This window comes from Schistocerca gregaria, chromosome 4, assembly GCF_023897955.1.
Source record: "Schistocerca gregaria isolate iqSchGreg1 chromosome 4, iqSchGreg1.2, whole genome shotgun sequence".
In the NCBI taxonomy this organism is placed as follows: Eukaryota; Metazoa; Arthropoda; class Insecta; order Orthoptera; family Acrididae; genus Schistocerca; species Schistocerca gregaria.
In genome coordinates this window covers 371,279,595-371,299,356 of record NC_064923.1, presented here as the reverse complement: position 1 = coordinate 371,299,356, position 19,762 = coordinate 371,279,595, and the positions used below count along the sequence as shown (strand labels likewise).

At 41.2% G+C, this 19,762-nt stretch overlaps 1 protein-coding gene across 1 annotated transcript in view; it reads left to right on the top strand.

The window, feature by feature from the left end:
* Nucleotides 1-19,762, top strand: part of LOC126267076 (proton-coupled amino acid transporter-like protein CG1139) — a 111,220-nt gene that overhangs the window by 49,406 nt on the left and 42,052 nt on the right. Inside the window, exons 3-5 of the mRNA XM_049971937.1 lie at nt 959-1,086; nt 4,612-4,686; nt 8,422-8,694. Coding sequence (XP_049827894.1) covers nt 959-1,086; nt 4,612-4,686; nt 8,422-8,694 — 476 coding nt within the window. The remainder of the gene's footprint in view (nt 1-958; nt 1,087-4,611; nt 4,687-8,421; nt 8,695-19,762) is intronic.

The following is a 19,762-nucleotide window of genomic DNA, read 5'->3' as shown; positions in this document are numbered from 1 at the left end:
TACATCTGTTAGGAAAGAAATATAGTAATGCACACAGTCGCATCTTTGCAGAACATCTACTTACTCCTGGTCACACTCCGAAGGACTTAGAGGAAGCCACAATCTTACACAAAGAAGTAAAAGACCGAACAATAGAGTTATGGGTAGAGCACGAAATTTTCAAACACTTAGGGAAAAACGATAGCTACATTTCAAATTATCGACTTCAAGTTGCAAGCAGACATTTTCTGGAAGGCTTTAAGCCTCTACTTCGGGCCGAGAAGCCCAGTTTACTGCTCGAAGCTGGCCTTCGCGCGGTGTTTGTTTTCCCCAAAATTCTGTGTTCATTAAGAAAGTGCCGGCCGCGGTGGTCTCGCGGTTTTAGGCGCGCAGTCCGGAACCGTGCGACTGCTACGGTCGCAGATTCGAATCCTGCCTCGGGCATGGATGTGTGTGATGTCCTTAGGTTAGTTAGGTTTAAGTAGTTCTAAGTTCTACGGGACTAATGACCACAGCAGTTGAGTCCCATAGTGCTCAGAGCCATTTGAACCATTAAGAAAGTGTCTTTTATTTGTCATTTTACAATGTGTACTTCGTCATCCACAATTAAGTGGCTGTTCAACGTTTTAGTAATGCCTTAGATCCTTCCATCCCCCTCATTTTATTTTTAGTGTATTTTATTCTGCATATAACATCGTGATTTCGAATCATATACACTCTGATACATTTATCCATTATTTTACTATGTGTTTTATAACACCAACCCCCACACCCTCTAGTATATTTGTTCGTACAACAATTTTATCGAAAACTACTTAAGACTTGCGCCAGACTATTAGTCTTGCAGTTGAGCACGCTACCAAAGAGCAGACGGGTAGGGAAGTTCTAAGTTCTACGTTCCCCGACAAGTGGGACACAGTGTGTGTTTGTGTGCAGTAGGCTAAGGTTGCTACTGAATTCTGCCGGTCTCTATCCTCAGGGGTTCGCAACCGCCAATGACAGGGGGAAGCGCTCCGTCGTCAGTTTCACCGGTGGCGACCGGGACGCCCTCGATGGCATCGGTGCAGAAGCGACGCCGGAGTCCGATAAACCTCCCCCTTATAGCAGGTAAGCTGGAGGATGCGAAAAACCTCAACAGTTTAGCAATAATAATAATAATTTGGTATCATATTTTAGCAACGAACAGGCATTACAAAAGGCATTTAAATCCATCAGTTTCTCTAAAAACCGTTTGGCTCTAAAAGATATCAACGAAGTTTTCTTTCTCATTCTACAAGCTTTCTCTGAAATTTTGCCTCATGTTTTTTATTATTTTACACGCAACGCCATAAATTACCCTGGTGTTCTGACTGGAACTCCAACTAAACCATCGTTGGCATACGATTTTTGTGTACATTAATATACACTCAAGTGCAATTCTTGTCAAAAGGGGTCACATTGCCCTTTGACTTAACAGTGTCCTCTTGTTACGAAGAATATTCTGGCCCCAATAACAGAAACATACGCAAAATCTGCATGTGAACTTTTCACTTTTGATGCTGGTGTCCCTGAGTCGTTGGCGAGGTCTGTAATTGTTAACTGCATTAACAGCACTTGCATCGTGTTGCTGCACAGTGGTGGTATTGAAATCAGTCGTATCCAACGTTATTGCAAATTCTAAATCTGCTGACTGCGTGAACGTTGTGTAAGAATGTATTATTGTGAGCAAACAGTCCGATTGCAACGTATCTGCCCAGTTAATTTTCTCGACTGTGTTATTGACTTCTTCCCCGAGAATCTTGGTTCAGTCAATGACGGTAAACGTCAACGTTTTCATGAGGACATTTCGACGACGAAGTCAGGAAGAACAATGGATCATAGCGATGTTGGCTGACGTGCTGGACGCTTGGCTGCGACATGGCAATTTTCGACACAAACGCAAGTCTCCAGCCAGTAAATTCAAATTTAGCACATTATCCCTCATGCAATTTTCATTAGTAATCCGTGTAATAATAAATATGCCAGTAAAACTGTTGCTTGTTTCTCATGTATATGTAGTGTTATACAAATGGCTGATATATGAATGCATGGTTTCACGGTAGTATAGTCTTACAAAATTCTCTCGATCTTCCAGCCACGTCGAGTGTCCTAAATATCGACGATTACTAAACAGACAAATTATTTCTGGGACACCATCAGAACAGAAACGATCGAGGTAAAAATTTCTGAAAATACCCTCAATAAAAATAGTGGTCTGCCGCTAAGCACAGCTTGGGCCGCGGCCATCAGTATGTTGAAAGCGGTCGTGGTGGCCTTGCAGTCAAAACATTACATTATATGGCCCTGGAGTGGTCACTAATGACGTCACAGCCGGTAGCGCCGCTATGTAAGAACAGCAGCAGCGACCACACACAGTCACCCGCCTGACAACGGTCGAAGAGTTCTCGATCGAATGCTCGAGGGTTTTAAACCATTGGCCGATGCTAACAATCAGAGAGCGTTTGACTAATATAAACGGTTGATGTTACACAGTAGGCGGGTAACACAGAAAAATGATTTGCATATTATAAATTAGCATGTTACAGCTGCCTCAGAAACACTGCTGGTTATCATTGTATCAAGGACTTTTTATCGGTGTAATTGCTTTTTCTAAAATTGTAATTTATTTTCTACTTCCGTCTCATTATCCTTAATTAAAAGACGTATTCCAGACATTGACTTCCACAAAAAGATAACGGTTAGCTACGGAAAGCTTCATAATGGTCTAAAAGTACAAAGTTCAGTCTGAATGGTTGTTCATGAAATCATTACACAGTCGCTGATTCCGTGGGCTCTGATCGATACCTCCAGGTTTAATTCGAATTTGTGAACGTGGGACTAGATTTTGGCTGTAAAATGTATCTTGATTAGAGAATCTTCCAGAAATGCCTTTGTTTTGGTCGCCTGTTTATAGGTATATTCTCATGACTGACTGCTCTTCTGGAGCCACTTGTAAACCATGAAACCTCAAATACAGCAATTTTTTGTTACTATTCTATCTGCTTCGAATGTGATTGTGTCAAGCTGCCCACTTCCTGTGAAGAAAATGTACATTATTATTATGTATGTTCATTTTGGTTAGAAGAGAAGAAGCTGGTGTGACTACTATGTTTTCTTCTTAAGATCTAGAGCTAGTTTGATCTTCAAAAGAATGTCTTTCATAGCTAATTCTTTTATTCTCAGAACACTACAATCGTGGAAGGAAAAGAACTTTCAAATGACGGAACCAACTGCTTATCTGTACTTAAACCAGCTTTGAAATCGCAAATAATCATTATACTGGTATGGTCCCACTCCAGCATCGTGGCTGACTGGAACTGGCTAAATAGCGGAATAGTGCACTATACTAGGAGCCCTTCCATCAGTGATAATACTGATATATTGTTTTAATTTTGTAAAAATAGATCCTGTTGGATGCTCTTATCATTGACTTTCTTGAGAGTACGCCGATATAAAAAATCTTGTCATTATTAAATGAGAGAAGTCCAGTAACCACTTAGTACGTTATGTACTCGCAGAACTGGTCTGCTTAACAGATTGTGTGTAGTATAGCTGAATGAGCAGGCATTAAAGGCAACCTGTTAATAGTAATAAAAAGACAACACAAGCAACTCTCTAATCCGTTTTGAAAAGTTCCTTAGAACGATACTAATATTGACACATTTTCATACTTTGGTCATGGTAATACAACCATGTGAAATCACACAGTTTGGCAGAAAAATCTAAACAAATATAGTTATCAAAATTGCTTGCTATCTGCAACATTAAAATTCGGTAGGAACGTCAGTGCCGTAAAAACTAGAAATGTGTTTGCTGTTCGAGAGATAAGAAAATAGACTAATAAACATAATGCCAGTGAAAGTGGGTCCATCGGAACCGAAGCGCTGACTGCTAAACTGCATCGTCCACATTTTTACAGTTTGAACTTAGAACACATTCGGCAACAGCAGGTATTGAACCACCTCATACCTCCTTTTGTCGTCCTCCCTGATTACCTCTCTTTTCCTCCTCATGATTGTTATATACACCTCATGCTAACTTACCATGCAGCTACACTATTTCCTACACGAATATCACATATTTCTCTCTCACATTTATTCTCTCACACTTTTCTCCTGCAGCTTTCTCTACTTACGACCTACCAGTCCTCATATCTTCGTCTTTAATTTCTTATCCTTCAAATTGCTGACACATTTTTCACATGAAATCAGTTCATATTATCATTCACTAATATGTTCTATGCTTGTATCTTTGGCCTCCCCTCCCACTATGAATCTGTTCACATATTTCCAAACTGCGTAATGCTCTTTATCATTTTCACGCACTGCACAATTCCATCTTCACCTATCCTACCTCCCTCCCTCCCACCCTCCCTCCCTCTCTCTCTCTCTGTCTCTCTCTCTCTCTCTCTCTCTCTTCCTCTTTCAATTATAACTCGTGGAAGTCGATCTTGAGCTTAAGCTCTTTCTTTAATCACCCAATCATCGATGGTACGGCAGTATTTAAATTTTCCATTGTTTTCTCCGTATCTTGTCAACGGTCTTTAATTCTTACACCTGGTATGTGAGAGCTACATATATTGTCATACTTGTAATTCAGTTATTTCTCTTGCAGCATCAGACACAAGGTCAGTGCCTATTCCATCGAGTATGACCCACACTTAAGACGTGACATCGACCAGCCTATCTCGTAAGTACCTCTGATGCCTATCACATGATATTTCATGATTATTTAAAATTTTTAAGCTGTCTAACATTTCTTTTACTTCATTTTAACATGAATTAATTTAGAACCGCAAATATTTGCCTCTGATGTTTTTAAAAAAGTAGAATGTTTGAATTTCATTGGTATTCATTTTATTACACAGTACACTTAACGTCTCAAATTGTCTTTCACATTACGCTGACTTTGTACACTGCTTCGAATAACTAGTGTTGGTTGTTGGGATGTTCTTCTAAGCTTCTTAAATATAGCACAAATTTCGCCTAATTTTGCCTGCAGTTCGTAGAGAAGAATTCTCGTCTGGTATTACCATAGTGCCACATAGGTTTCGAAAATTTCTTAGTATGTTTATCCTCTCACATGATACCTCATATAGTTGAAGGATACTTCGTTTAAACTCATGCGTCATCTGTCTGTGAGTGGTGTAACCTTTGTTCCATATGCTATATCGCATTGGCTGAGATAGAGACTTAGTATAAGCCCTGTAAATATCATATTTTCTAGAGACAGTGAAAATCCACCTAGGAACCGCATTTAGACTGGCCAATGTACAGTACCGAAGATAATAATCTGCAACGCAAATTCGACATGGGTCTATCTGACCCCTCTGCTTCGCAAACTAGTAACCTGTGCGTCAAACTGTTAGAGCACATCCTTCAAAATAATAATAATCTTCTTCTTCTTCTTAAATTCGAGCAGTAGTTTCCTCTCCCATTGGGATCTTACGAAAAGAAAGTGGCAAGTACCATAACCCGATTACCCAGAAACTTCGCTCAGTGGAAGAGGAGTCAAAGTAAGCAAAAACAGGTCTCGGCTTTATACGTAGATACTCGATCGTTTATGAAAAGATGACGCTCAAAGTCTTCTAGGTGTTCCATGTGCCTTTTATGGAATAAATGGTACAACCAAGGTGGTGGCACAGTTGTTTTACGCCCCGTCTTCGAAACCCGATTATTATCTTTATTTGCGTTTTTCATTTATCTTCCCTCGTCCGTACAAGATCAGTATACGAATTTTTCCAGTGCATATTGAGATAAAGTTGTACTTAATCGTCTACTAATTGTATCCTTGGTGCATGAATTAAGAACAACAATACGTGAATGAGAAAGTTATTTGAAACAGTTTTCAGTGATATGCCTGTTGTGTATCTTGATTCACAGTTCAATGCAAGCCCCGGTTTCCTGGAAAGTGATACTCTAAGCATGGTTTGCTGCGGAATTATTGTCAACGGGTAAAATCTTCAGCAGACTTAACGACGTTTCTTTCCAGAGTGAGATTTATACTACTGTGGCAAACCTAACTGTGCACGATGCTCGTGCTGTTAGTAATTTCTACCTTTCGAATGTTTCTGCGATCGGAATCCTCCATGGTAATGCACCAAACCTTCTTGACGAATAAACAGAAGAATAAAACATTAAATTCAAATAAGAATGGATATAAGAATGAACTATATCAATATGAGAATTTTAAAAGATTTTAACACCTGAAAATACCATATACGTATATATATTAGGGCTTGTATAATAATGTTTAACAGTGTAGTTGTACTTCTATCAGTAAATTAACGCCTGTGTATCCTCTAACACGATAAAAAACATTCGTGTAGTAACCTGCTACAGACATGGATACATAAATGAAAAGATAAAAAGTAAAATAAATAAAAGCAATAATCTGGTGTCGAACACAGGGCGCACAAGCGAAAAGCTGCGACTATCCGGTATGCCACCATTTCGTATGACACAATTCCGCTCCACAAGGCATTTAAATTACGTCGAGAACTTTGACTGTCGTTTTTCAGCAACGGTCGAGAATCTATGGCTAAGCCGAGACTCATGTTCGCGTCTTCAACTGGGAAATCGGATTATTGCAGTTGCCGTATCTATCTTCTGTGGCCTTCAGGGATCTCAATTCTCTTGTGGTTCATAGTTCACTACTTGCTATGTTAGTCTTTCTTCTGACATTCTATCGATATGTCCTGGCCGTTATACTCTCGATTATTTTAATAATGCATTAACTGAATAACGTCCCAGCTCAGCTCTGATGTCTTCATTTCTTATCTGGTCCCTCAGACTGCAACCTTTCATGTCCCATATAAATTTCATTTATATGCACATTTTGCCTTGGTGTCTTACTGTACATGACCCTCAGTCGAGTGTCAAAACAGGTGTAGGGATTACAGCATAAGTGTTCTTTTTACAGTCCGACGCATCACCTCATACACTACTGGCCATTAAAATTGCTACACCACGAAGATGACGTGCTACAGACGCGAAATTTAAACGACAGAAAGAAGATGCTGTGATATGCAAATGATTAGCTTTTCAGAGCATTCACACAAGGTTGGCGCCTGTGGCGACACCTACAACGTGCTGACTTGAGGAAAGTTTCGAACCAGCAATTGACCGGCGTTGCCTGGTGAAACGTTGTTGTGATGCCTCGTGTAAGGAGGAGAAATGCGTACCATCACGTTTCCGACTTTGATGAAGGTCGGATTGTAGCCTATCCCGATTGCGGTTTATCGTATCGCGACGTTGCTGTTCGCGTTGGTCGAGATCCAATGACTGTTAGCAGAATATGGACTCGGTGGGTTCAGGAGGGTAATACGCAACGCCGTGCTGGATCCCAACGGCCTCGTATCACTAGCAGTCGAGATGACAGGCATCTTATCAGCATGGCTGTAACAGATCGTGCAGCCACGTCTCGATCCCTGAGTCAACATATGGGGACGTTTGCAAGACAACAACCATCTGCACGAACAGTTCGACGACGTTTGCAGCAGCATGGACTAACGGCTCGGAGACCATGGCTACGGTTACCTTTGACGTTGCATCACAGACAGGAGCGCCGGAAATGGTGTACTCAACGCCGAACCTGGGTGCACGAATGGCAATACGTCATTTTTTCAGATGAATCCAGGTTCTGTTTACAGCATCATGATGGTCGCATCCGTGTTTAGCGGCATCACGGCAAACGCACATTGGAAGCGTGTATTCGTCCTCGCCATACTGGCGTATCACGCGGCGTGATGGTATGGGGTGCTATTGGTTACACGTCTCGGTCACCTCTTGTTTGCATTGATGGCACTTTGAATAGTGGACGTTACATTTCAGATGTGTTACGACCCGCGGCTCTACCCTGCGAAACCCTACATTTCAGCACGATAATGCACGACTTCATGATACAGGTCCCGTACGGGCGTTTCTGGATACAGAAAATGTTCGACTGCGTCCCTGTCCAGCACATTCTCCAGATCTCTCGCCAATTGAAAATGTCTGGTCAGTGGTGGCCGAACAAGTGGCTCGTCACAATATGCCAGTCACTACTCTTAATGAACTGTGGTATCGTGTTGAAGCTGCACGGGCAGCTGTACCTGTGCACGCCATCCAAGCTCTGTTTGACTCAATGCCTAGGCGTATCAAGGCTGTTATTATGGCCAGCGGTGGTTGTTCTGGGTATTGATTTCTCAGCATCTATGCACCAAAATTGCGTGAAAATGTAATCACATGTCAGTTCTAGTATAGTATATTTGTCCAATGAATAGAGTTTATCATCTGCATTTCTTCTTGGTGTAGCAATTTTAATGGCCAGTTGTGTATTTACTTAATCTATTGTGTGTGTCTTCTTCTCGTTGGTAGCTTACATCAAATACTAAGAAGCTAAACTGGGACTCTTGTTCTAAAATATGACCGTAAATGATTACAGATACTTGGCGGCACTGGTGCATGTGTTCAAAGGCAGCTTAGGCACGGGCATCATGGCAGTGCCGAACGCCTTCATGCACTCTGGCTACGTCACCGGTGTGATCGGGACGCTGTTCGTGGGCGTGCTGTGCACCTACTGCATGCACATGCTGGTGAAGGCGCAGTACGAGCTGAGCAGGCGGCGCCGCGAGCCCAACCTCACCTACCAGGAGACGGCCATGGCGGCCTTGGAGGATGGGCCGCGCTGCCTGCGCCCTGTGGCGCCTTACGCCGGGTGAGGCACCGCATGTCACTCTGTGGACGTATGTCGAGTGTTAGAAATTTCTCACAACACGTTCCTATAACATGAACGGCAATCAAAAATAACCATTGTATGTATCGTATTGTATGTTAACCGGGGACCTAGAAACGACGGAGAGGTTTCGTCCGCGCCACAGTCGCAGTGGTCCACAACCCCGTGGCGACTACCGCAGTCCACTTCACCCCTCCGCCACCCACACCGAACTCAGGGTTATTTTGCGGTTCGGCCCCCGGTGGACCCCCCCAGGGAACGTCTCACACCAAACGAGTGTAACCCCTGTGTTTGCGTTGTAGAGTAATGATGGTGCACGTTTACATGGAGAACTTGTTTGCGCAGCAATTTCCGACATAGTGTAACTGAGGCGGAATAAGGGGAACCAGGCCGCATACGCCGAGGCAGATGGAGAACCGCCTAAAAACCTTCCACAGACTGGCCGGTTCACCGGACCTCGACACATATCCACCGGGTGGATTCGTGCCGGGGACCAGCCGCTCCTTCCTGCCCGGAAAGCCGTGCGTTAGACCGCACGGCCAACCGGGAGAGCCAGAATTAACCATTCTCGGTTTACCTCTCAAAATTTATTAAATGTGTGGATAATGACGTCTTCTGTACCAGGGTATAATTAAAGAATCAAATTCGTCTGGAGAAAAAACTGTTAGTAGGGTAGGTTTGGTACTTTTGTGACTTTAAGTTGGCATCACTGGCATGAGCCCTGATCAGCTGATGTATCAACATTGTTTTGTTTATAACCTCAAAAAAAACATTTAAAGAAGGCGAGTCCACTTGAAACGCCCACATTAGTTGAAACGTTCTGTTATTAGTTTTTTTACTTGCTGACGGCGAGAAACCAGTGAATATACACTGCAGAATGTCTAAAGTTTACGATGAAGGTTGTACGAATTGTACTAATTTTTACAAGTGGGTACAGCAGTTAAAAAGTTGTCGCGACTCAGTGACCGACGAACACCGTTGAAGTGGACCGGTTACAGTTTCAACTTACCCACTTGAAAGTTGAACTGATGACATTATTCGTGCAGACAGCTGTGTAACTGTGGAAATGATAGTTGATAAGGTTCAAGTTAGTACTGGTATAGTTCATAACATTATCTGTTACATGCTAAAGTACCGCAAAACATGTGCAAGATGGGTCCCAAGGAGTTGATGCGGCTAAACAAGTAAGCAAGGTTGAGAGAGTACACAGAGCTAAAGGAACGTTATGAAAGAGAAGATGAGCACTTCCTCAACAAAATTTTAACTTGTGATGAAACTTGGGTTCACTATTATGAACCAGAATCGAAAAGACAAAGTATGGATTAGAAGCACATGAACTCACCTGTCAAGAAAAGATTCAAAATCCATGCATCAAGAGGAAAAGTCTTTCTGACTGTGTTTTGGAGTGCTGAAGGTCCAGTTTTTGTGATTATCTCTAATATCAGTGTACAATGAACAACCAATACTACTCGGATTTGCTTTTAGACAGCCATGAGAGAGAGACGCCGTGGATCTCAAGAAGAGGTTTGATTCTCCAGCAAGACAACGCGCGTCCTCATATTGCTCAACTTACCCGTGAAACCATCTACAAAATGGGCTGGGAAGTACTGCCACATTCCCCTCACAGTCCTTATTTAGCACCTAGTGATTTCCATCTGTTTGGAGCAGTGAAGGAGGCATTACGAGCGAAGAGGTTCCAGGGCAACGAGGCTGTTAAAAACTTTGTGGGAAATTGGTTCGAACATCAAGATAAAGAGTCCTTTGCAGCCGGAATAAGAAAGCTTGTTAACGTAAATGTTCAAGTGAAAGGTATTGTTTTGTGAAAAGAAACTCTTTTTTTCCAGACCAGTTTGTCTCTTTAATTATTTAATGACCCTGGCATTTGTAGGATACGTTTTTCAAATTCTAAATGCCTGTGGGGTACCTGCTGTGCGAGAAGTGTTACCTACAACTTGTAAAGAAAGCAGAATGTAGTTGTAAGAGTCTGAACGCGTAAAGGGGAAGCACTGCTTTAGAAAAGAACTTGCAGCGACATTGTACGACGGGCTTTCAAGAAATAATGCAGCACTTTTTTCTCGGCTAATTTCGAATGAAAAAATTTTGAAATTGTTGTGGGACATCTTGGAATAATTCCGCTTGAACCCCTACCGCTATATGTAAGTTTCAAAGTGTGCCTGAAACGGAAGTGGACTCCACGCGGTGAGACGTCATTGCGTTTCTTTTCGTGGAAAATCAGGACATCGCAGATGATCATAGGCACTTGCAGAGTTTCTAAGGAGACCTGTCAAAGAACAAAAGCGGTTCAGTTGTTGGGCGAGGCGTCTGTGATCTTAGCAAGGAGGTCGTGCAGACCTGTCCGAACTCCCTAGTGCCGGCCGGTCACACGCAGTTGTGACTCCTGCAACATTGGACGATGATGCTGATGTTTGGTTTGTTGGGCACTCAACTGCGCGGTCATTAGCACCCATACAAAGTCCCAATTTTTACACAGTCCAATTTGTTTACACAATCCAATGTAGCCACAGTCACGAATGATGATGATGAAATAACGTGGACAACACAAACACTCAGTCCCCGGGCAGAGAAAATCCCCGACTCGCCCGGGAATCGAACCCGGGACCCCATGGTACAGAGGCAGCAACGCTAGCCGCTAGACCACGAGCTGCGGACTGCAGCGTTGGAACGGGAGGACATTCTCATTGGTCGGCAGATGATGGTTGATCTCTATAGCAAAAATCTACTAATACCAGTATTGCTGGCTTCTGTTTTGATCTCAACTGAGGGCGAATCTTCTTACACGTCGGTCAGGGGCCTGAAGGTGGCATAGTAAAACGCTGAAACTGGTTGCCAAATAAAATAAGATTGGAAACTACACGGCTAAAAGGTGTTAAATTTGAGATTCTGTATCAAACAAGTGAGTCCCGCTACCATCTCTAAAAAGATGGACATACAGGGACTCTCATTCGAGGTGATCGACTGATCACAATCAGATACCTCGCTGCTCAATGGGACATCCGTGTTGGTAGTGCTGTCACACTCATCCACCAGTTTGGGTACTCAAGGTGTCCGCTGGGTTTCTCACCGCCTATCATAAGACCAGAAAGAGCAACGAAGGATCATCTCTATGGAATTGCTTGTGCGTTACGAGGAATATTGTGGCAAATTTTTGTGTTACAGGCGATGAAACATAGGTTCATCTCTTCGAACCGGAAACATAACGACGGTCCATGGAGTGGAATCACATTGCCTTTCCTCCGAACAAAAAACCTCAGAGCCGCAACCTCAGCTCGTAAAGTCATTGCGACCGTCTTATGGGACTCTGACGGGGTTATTCTGTTTGACGTCCTTCCTCATACTGTGATACCCTCAGAACATTGAAGAAACGACTTCAGGGTATTCGTCGCAAAAAATACGGACTTCTCCTTCCCCGTGACGAAGCTGTGCACCCGAGGAAGGCTTACTAAACATCATCATTGGACTGTTCTTCATCATCCACGCTACAGCCTGGATCTTGCGCCTTACGACTTCCATCTGTTTGGCCCAATGAGCATGCACTCCGTGGGAAGCAAAACTTGGATGATGGGGAGATTATTAATGCAGCAAGACGTTGGCGCCAATTTCGATCAATAAAGTCATTCCACGCTGGCATAAAGGCCCTCCCAGTCAGGCGGTGTAAAGTGGCCGCATTGAATGGACATTATACTGAAAAATAGTGTTTTGTAGCACAAAGAATGGGAAATAACATGGTATATTGGAATCTTCAATGTAACCAACCAGCTTTCGGGAAAAGAATGTGTTGCACTAGTTACTGAACGCCCATCTTATTTCTGCCAGAGATGGCGAAGGACTTGAAAGAGCAGCTCAATGGAACGTACATCATTGAAACTAAATGAAGACTGTGAAATTAAATCAGACGACTCACAGGCAATTAAGAGCAGTAAATGAGCCACTAAATGTAGTAGATGCGTTTTGCTATTTTGGCAGGAAACTAACTGACACTGGCCGCAGCAGACAGGATATAAAATTCAGATTGTCAATAGTAACAAAAACAAACCTGAGAAACAGAAGTTTGTTAGCAGGGAACATAAATTTAAATACTATGAAGTTTTTTCTGAAAGTATTTACCTGCAATGTAGTCTTACAGAAAAATGAAACATGGACGATAGACAATGCATACAGGAAAAGAATATAAGCTTTTGAAATGTGATGCTGTAAGAGAACGCCGAAGACTAGATGGGTAATTACGGCAGGTAGTCGAATTGGGGTCAAAAGAAATTATAACGTGACTTGACCAAAAGAATCTATCGGTTGACAAGCCATATCCTGAGGGCTCTAGAAATCGTTAGTTTGGTTCTTTTTTTTTTTTTTTTTGTCATCAGTCTACTGACTGGTTTGATGCGGCCCGCCACGAATTCCTTTCCTGTGCTAACCTCTTCATCTCAGAGTAGCACTTGCAACCTACGTCCTCAATTATTTACTTGACGTATTCCAATCTCTGTTTTCCTCTACAGTTTTTACCCTCTACAGTTCCCTCTAGTACCATGGAAGTCATTCCCTCATATCTTAGCAGATGTATTATCATCCTGTCCCTTCTCCTTATCAGTGATTTCCACAGATTCCTTTCCTCTCCGATTCTGCGTAGAATCTCCTCATTCCTTACCTTATCAGTCCACCTAATTTTCAACATTCGTCTATAGCACCACATCTCAAATACTTCGATTCTCTTCTGTTCCGGTTTTCCCACAGTCCATGTTTCACTACCATACAACGTTGTACTCAAGACGTACATCCTCAGAAATTTCTTCCTCAAATTAAGGCCGGTATTTGATATTAGTATACTTCTCTTGGCCAGAAATGCCTTTTTAGCCATAGCGAGTCTGCTTTTGATGTCTTCCTTGCTACGTCCGTCATTGGTTATTTTACTGCCTAGGTAGCAGAATTCCTTAACTTCATTGACTTCGTGACCATCAATTCTGATATTAAGTTTCTCGCTGTTCTCATTTCTACTACTTCTCATTACCTTCATCTTTCTCCGATTTACTCTCAAACCATACTGTGTACTCATTAGACTGTTCATTCCGTTCAGCAGATCATTCAAGTCTTCATCACTTTCACTCAGGATAGCAATGTCATCAGCGAATCGTATCATTGACATCCTTTCACCTTGTGTTTTAATTCCACTCTTGAACGTTTCTTTTATTTCCATCATTGCTTCCTCGATGTACAGATTGAAGAGTAGGGGCGAAAGGCTACAGCCTTGTCTTATACCCTTCTTAATACGAGCACTTCGTTCTTGAACGTCCACTCTTATTATTCCCTCTTGGTTGTTGTACATATTGTATATGACCCGTCTCTCCCCATAGCTTACCCCTATTTTTTTCAGTATCTCGAACAGCTTGCATCATTTTATATTGTCGAACGCTTTTTCCAGGTCGACAAATCCTATCAATGTGTCTTGATTTTTCTTTAGACTTTCTTCCATTATTAGCCGTAACGTCAGAATTGCCTCTCTCGTGCCTTTACTTTTCCTAAAGCCGAACTGATCGTCATCTAGCGCATTCTCAATTTTCTTTTCCATTCTTCTGTATATTATTCTTGTAAGCAGCTACGATGCATGAGCTGTTAAGCTGATAGTGTGGTAATTCTCGCACCTGTCAGCTCTTGCCGTCTTCGGAATTGTGTGGATGATGCTTTTTCGAAAGTCAGATGGTGTGTCGCCAGACTCATATATTCTACACACCAACGTGAATAGTCGTTTTGTTGCCATTTCCCCTAATGATTTTAGAAATTCTGATGGAATGTTATCTATCCCTTCTGCCTTATTTGACCGTAAGTCCTCCAAAGCTCTTTTAAATTCCAATTCTAATACTGAATCCCCTATCTCTTCTAATCGACTCCTATATCTTCTTCTATCACATCAATCAAATCTTCACCCACATAGAGGCTTTCAATGTATTCTTTCCACCTATCTGCTCTCTCCTCTGCATTTAACAGTGGAATTCCCGTTGCACTCTTAATGTTACCATCGTTGCTTTTAATGTCACCAAAGGTTGTTTTGACTTTCCTGTATGCTGAGTCTGTCCTTCCGACAATCATATCTTTTTCGATGTATTAACATTTTTCCTGCAGCCATTTCGTCTTAGCTTCCCAGCACTTCCTATTTATTTCATTCCTCAGCGACTTGTATTTCTGTATTCCTGATTTTCCCGGAACATGTTTGTACTTCCTCCTTTCATCAATCAACTGAAGTATTTCTTCTGTTACCCATGGTTTATTCGCAGCTACTTTCTTTGTATCTATGTTTTCCTCCCCAACTTCTGTGATGGCCCTTTTTAGAGATGTCCATTCCTCTTCAACGGTACTGCGTACTGCGCTATTCCTTATTGCTGTATCTATAGCGTTAGAGAACTTCAAACGTATCTCTTCATTCCTTAGAACTTCTGTATCCCACTTCTTTGCGTTAGTTTGGTAATGGACGGAAATGGGGGAAGTAAAAAATGCAGATGAAGGCAAAGAATTGACGAGAATAAGCAAATTCAAATCGATCTAGTTTGAAGTAATTATAAGAAATGAAGAGCTTGCGTAGAACAGACTAGCATGGACAGCTGCATCAGACCAGTCTTCGGACTGAAGATCATAACAACAATGCATTGAACTCATATTCTGGAGAAGATGGGTTCATTATCTTGATTCGTTTTCTCTGTGGTTTTACTAAATTACCAACGCCAGACACCAAGATAGTTCTTTTAAAAAAAGCAATGGTCCAATAAATGCTTGTTATTCCTTATTATCTCGCTGCAATACTTTTTTTTTCTTTTACCTGCAAATACAATTGGAAATATTTCAATAACCTGTATCATTCTTGGTACCCTTTATTGGTGACATAACTGAGTCAGATTCCAAAGCCAAAGTCAGTTAGCATAAAAGTTTGCTGGTTATGATACCGCATCAGGTTGTAAACAACTATCACCAAAGTTTCGGCCACGGCTACGGCCTTCTACTGTACCTACGACGGTTTCATTAGTGATAGTTATTTACAATGTGACGTTCTACCGTTCCCAGAAAACCTTCACGTTTATTGGTGATATTTGGTATTACTTTATTTTTTCATCCTAAATTCTTAGAGTTTTGTCAAGTCTCATTTGAAGAGGGTCGGAGATGGTCACTTTGTTTGTCACTTTTTGTTTATTTCGTAAGCTCTCTGTACATCTTTATGCAATCTTGTTTCTTTTTACCACTTCTCCAACTCATTCCATTTCCCGCAACGCATTCTCCTCTCCTTACACTATCTTTTTCCCCTTATCGCTGACGTCATCCTTCTCTCATACAGCTGCCAGCGCTCTCAGTCTACCTCTGTCCACTCTCTTCCTCAGTTGGACCGTTTTAAAACAGACTCCATTTACAAAATTTTACAGCAGAGGCATTTTTAGTTGTACTGTTTTAGTTGTACTTAGTATCGATAACTCAAAAAATTTCAAGAATATAATACTGGCCGTCCATGCAGGAACAATTGAAATTCGTCACTAACAAGCTTTATTGAAAAAAGTTAAAAATTACAAATTTTTACAAAACTAAAAATATCCACTTTTTATGCAAGTTTCTTGTTTACTTTATTAAGCTAGGTATTATAAACATACATTCTAAGCATTTAAATTGAAAGTGCTCTTAAGTATATTACATTTTCTAAATAGTATCAAATAAGAACTTAACAACGTATTAGTAAATTCATATTTTTTCTTGTTAGCTAAAATATGAATAGAAGTTTTTCACAGAAATAAAATTTTTTTCTCAGATCTTAAACCTGTTATGAAAAGCTTTGTGATACGTTTAAATGACAAATAAAGCAATAATACATATTTTAATATAATCTCTAGATTTAATTCTGTATGAAATCCAAACCAATACTGAAACAAACTTCTGGTTAATGTAAAGATTCTTTACAATACAGAATTTTGTCTGTAGTGTCATTATCATTCCTTATGCAACTTTAAATAGAACTCTTTACTTTTCTCTCTAAATAATTGTCAAAACAGGTCATCAACTTCTTCACGTCATTATCTTTATTTTTGCTGACGTTATTCACTGACGGAAATTGAGGTGCTTCGAACATTATTGAAGCACTTCTCTTTCCACGTTTTAGAACATCAACGTCTGTTGGCGAACCAAAGTAAGTATTTTTAAAAAGGTATTGTCTTGGGATTTACACGAGCAGCACTCTTGCTTCATATGTCGTAAAACGCAGTTTGGCTCTCACAATACGTTTAGAGATTGATTTCATGTATTAACGATAACAGTCTTTACAAGAAATTTTATCCTAGCCAAACTTTCCCAAGAATGTCGGCATGTAGCCGAAACGGCGTCCAGTTGAGAGATTTGCTCCCGGCCCTGCGCTGGTGACGCACAACATTTTTCTCTCGAAATGTATTTCGTGTTTTCTTTGTTCTTTTTCGGTACGGCCAGAAACCGTGTCACGAGCAAATAGATATGCCCACGTATTGGGACATAATGCTAAATTTCTTTAAATACATTTGAGCTTTCATTGTAGCTCATACGAGCTGCCATCATTGTGGAGCTATAATCTGAAATTTTCTGCACCTTCTTTCGTTAGATTATGCGTTAAGGAATTTAAATAGTTTCTCATAACAGATGTAATTTCATATGTCCCCCATGCTGAGACAGTCTGAAGTCATGTGTAGTTAACTATTTGGTGAGCTTTCTTTTCTGAATATTTTAAGATCGTACAGGTATACAGCCAGACCTGTCTGGAGAGAAATACTTATCCATTAAACAGTTTGGGTAAACGTTGATTCTGCTGGTTCAAAACAAGTTTTCACAGTATTCTTCTTATTTTCATTTGAAATACTGAAATATCTGACGCTGGCAAGGCAACCAGTATTGCTCCATTATAATAAGCAAAACGTAATCTGTTTATTGAACGTAAACTGTTGTCATCTACCGAGTAGCAACGCGAGCTGAAATTAATGTTCGACTACATGAAAATAAAAGTAAAAAGAAGCACAATGTGATTACAAATACCACACAAACTATGTTAGGTATTTGCCCAGGTGCTAACGCAATACTTTGACAGTATATATGAAAGCTTCCTCAAGGAATAATTTTCTCGTTATTCCTGTTATTTGATGGTCTCCTGTAAATTAATGAACAGAAAGCCAGACGCCACAGAACAGAACAAGGTCTTTGTATTTCACAATCGAAGAACGAATGGCACGGTTTTAATTAACATATGAAAAGATAAATGAAAATAAAAAAGTTATTATAATATTGGTTGACGAATCAGGGACAAAACTGAGAAAACTACGTTTTATGATATACTCGAGGCTGCAGTAAACATTTCAGGTTGCGCTATGGCAGGGATGAGGAGGCGAATGGTTGTAGGAGAGGAGCGGCTGTGGGGGAGGGTGAGAGGAGGGAGAGGTTTAAATGGTTCAAATGGCTCTGAGCACTATGGGACTTAACATCTGAGATCGTCAGTCCCCTAGACTTAGAACTACTTAAACCTAACTAACCTAAGGACATCACACACATACATACCCGAGGCAGGATTCGAACCTGCGGCCGTAACAGCAGCGCGGTTCCGGAGGGAGAGGTATAGTCTTTCAAGAAGATGTTGCCATGCACATGAAATTAATTCACAGATATATAAATTATCCCTTGCACAAACAGTCCAGACCTCCTTGCCTACTTTCTGGAGATGTTTATGTTCTTAATTTTGCTGATAGTGGATGTCCTATTGATCGTGACCTGGAAGAGATAAGGTATCTCCTTCCCACTGCCGTTACTCAACACAACAAAAAACTCTATTTATGAGAGAAAGACAAGTAAAAAGATATTATTCGTGTCTTTATCAATGAGAACGTAGTTGAAACTGACCTACCGGAACTATGTTATTCATATTAAAGTTGGAGTGGATGGTGCATTAATAGGATGTAACACCAGTGCGAGTCAGTTGTGAGGGTTGATTTAAGATATCGGAGAGACTTAAAACAAGAAAATGATTTAGACATGGATGTTCTATGTCAGCAGCCTTATTTAAGTTGTATTTAGAAGTTTAGAAGTTAGTCTTGATTACTGGGATAGACAGTGCAAAAGTTTTGGAGTGAGTGTACACCATAAAAGGTTACATTTATTACCGCTTGACGTCGATCACGTACGTATGGCTCTGGATGAGGACGATGCCATGTGTCAAACGAGAAAATTAATTAATACTCATAAGCACTGTGGACTAAGAGTAAATGTGATTAAAACAGAATATTTTGTTGTTGGAAACGGGCAAGGCGAGGAATTGGATTTTGAGCTTGGCCTGTTAAGAAACGTGAAAGTTTGTAAAAATATCTTGGTTCACTAATCTACAAGACTGGACAGTGCGACGTGGACATTTCCCACAGGAAACGTCGATCGATGGGGGCTATTAGGTCATTAAATGGTATCTGTACATGTCCAGACAAATAAAGACAGTAGTGCTACATGCTGGGATTTAAAGCATTCTGACGTATTACTCTGAGTGTTGGACACAGACGTGGGGAAATAGAGGCTGTCGAAATGGACGGGCTACGGCTTAACATGAGAGCAACCCGTTTGGATAGACTGAGCAGTGAGTATGTAAGAATGGAGAATGATTCTGTGGAACCAGTGACAGATACGACTGATGCTAGAACACTGAGGTGGTATGGACACGTCCGTTGGATAGAAGAACAACGATGGACGCAGTGTTTGTTCATCTGGTCGCCGCCAGGGACAAGGAATCGATGGAGGCCGTGGGCAACGTGGAGGAGGACCATAGCCAAAGCCATGAAAAGCAAAGGTCTATCGGAAAAAGGCTGCCAGGACATAAGTATGAGGCATCTGAAAACACGCAACAGCTGACAAGTCGAAACGCCTGCTAAAGTAGGAAAATTAAGTACATTTACGTAAGTACCTACCTGTGGGAAAAGAACGCCTTGAAATTAAATGAACTATATACTGATGCACGCGCGTGCACATACTATATATTATAAAACCTAGAACAAACAGCTTTGCTACTGTTATTCAC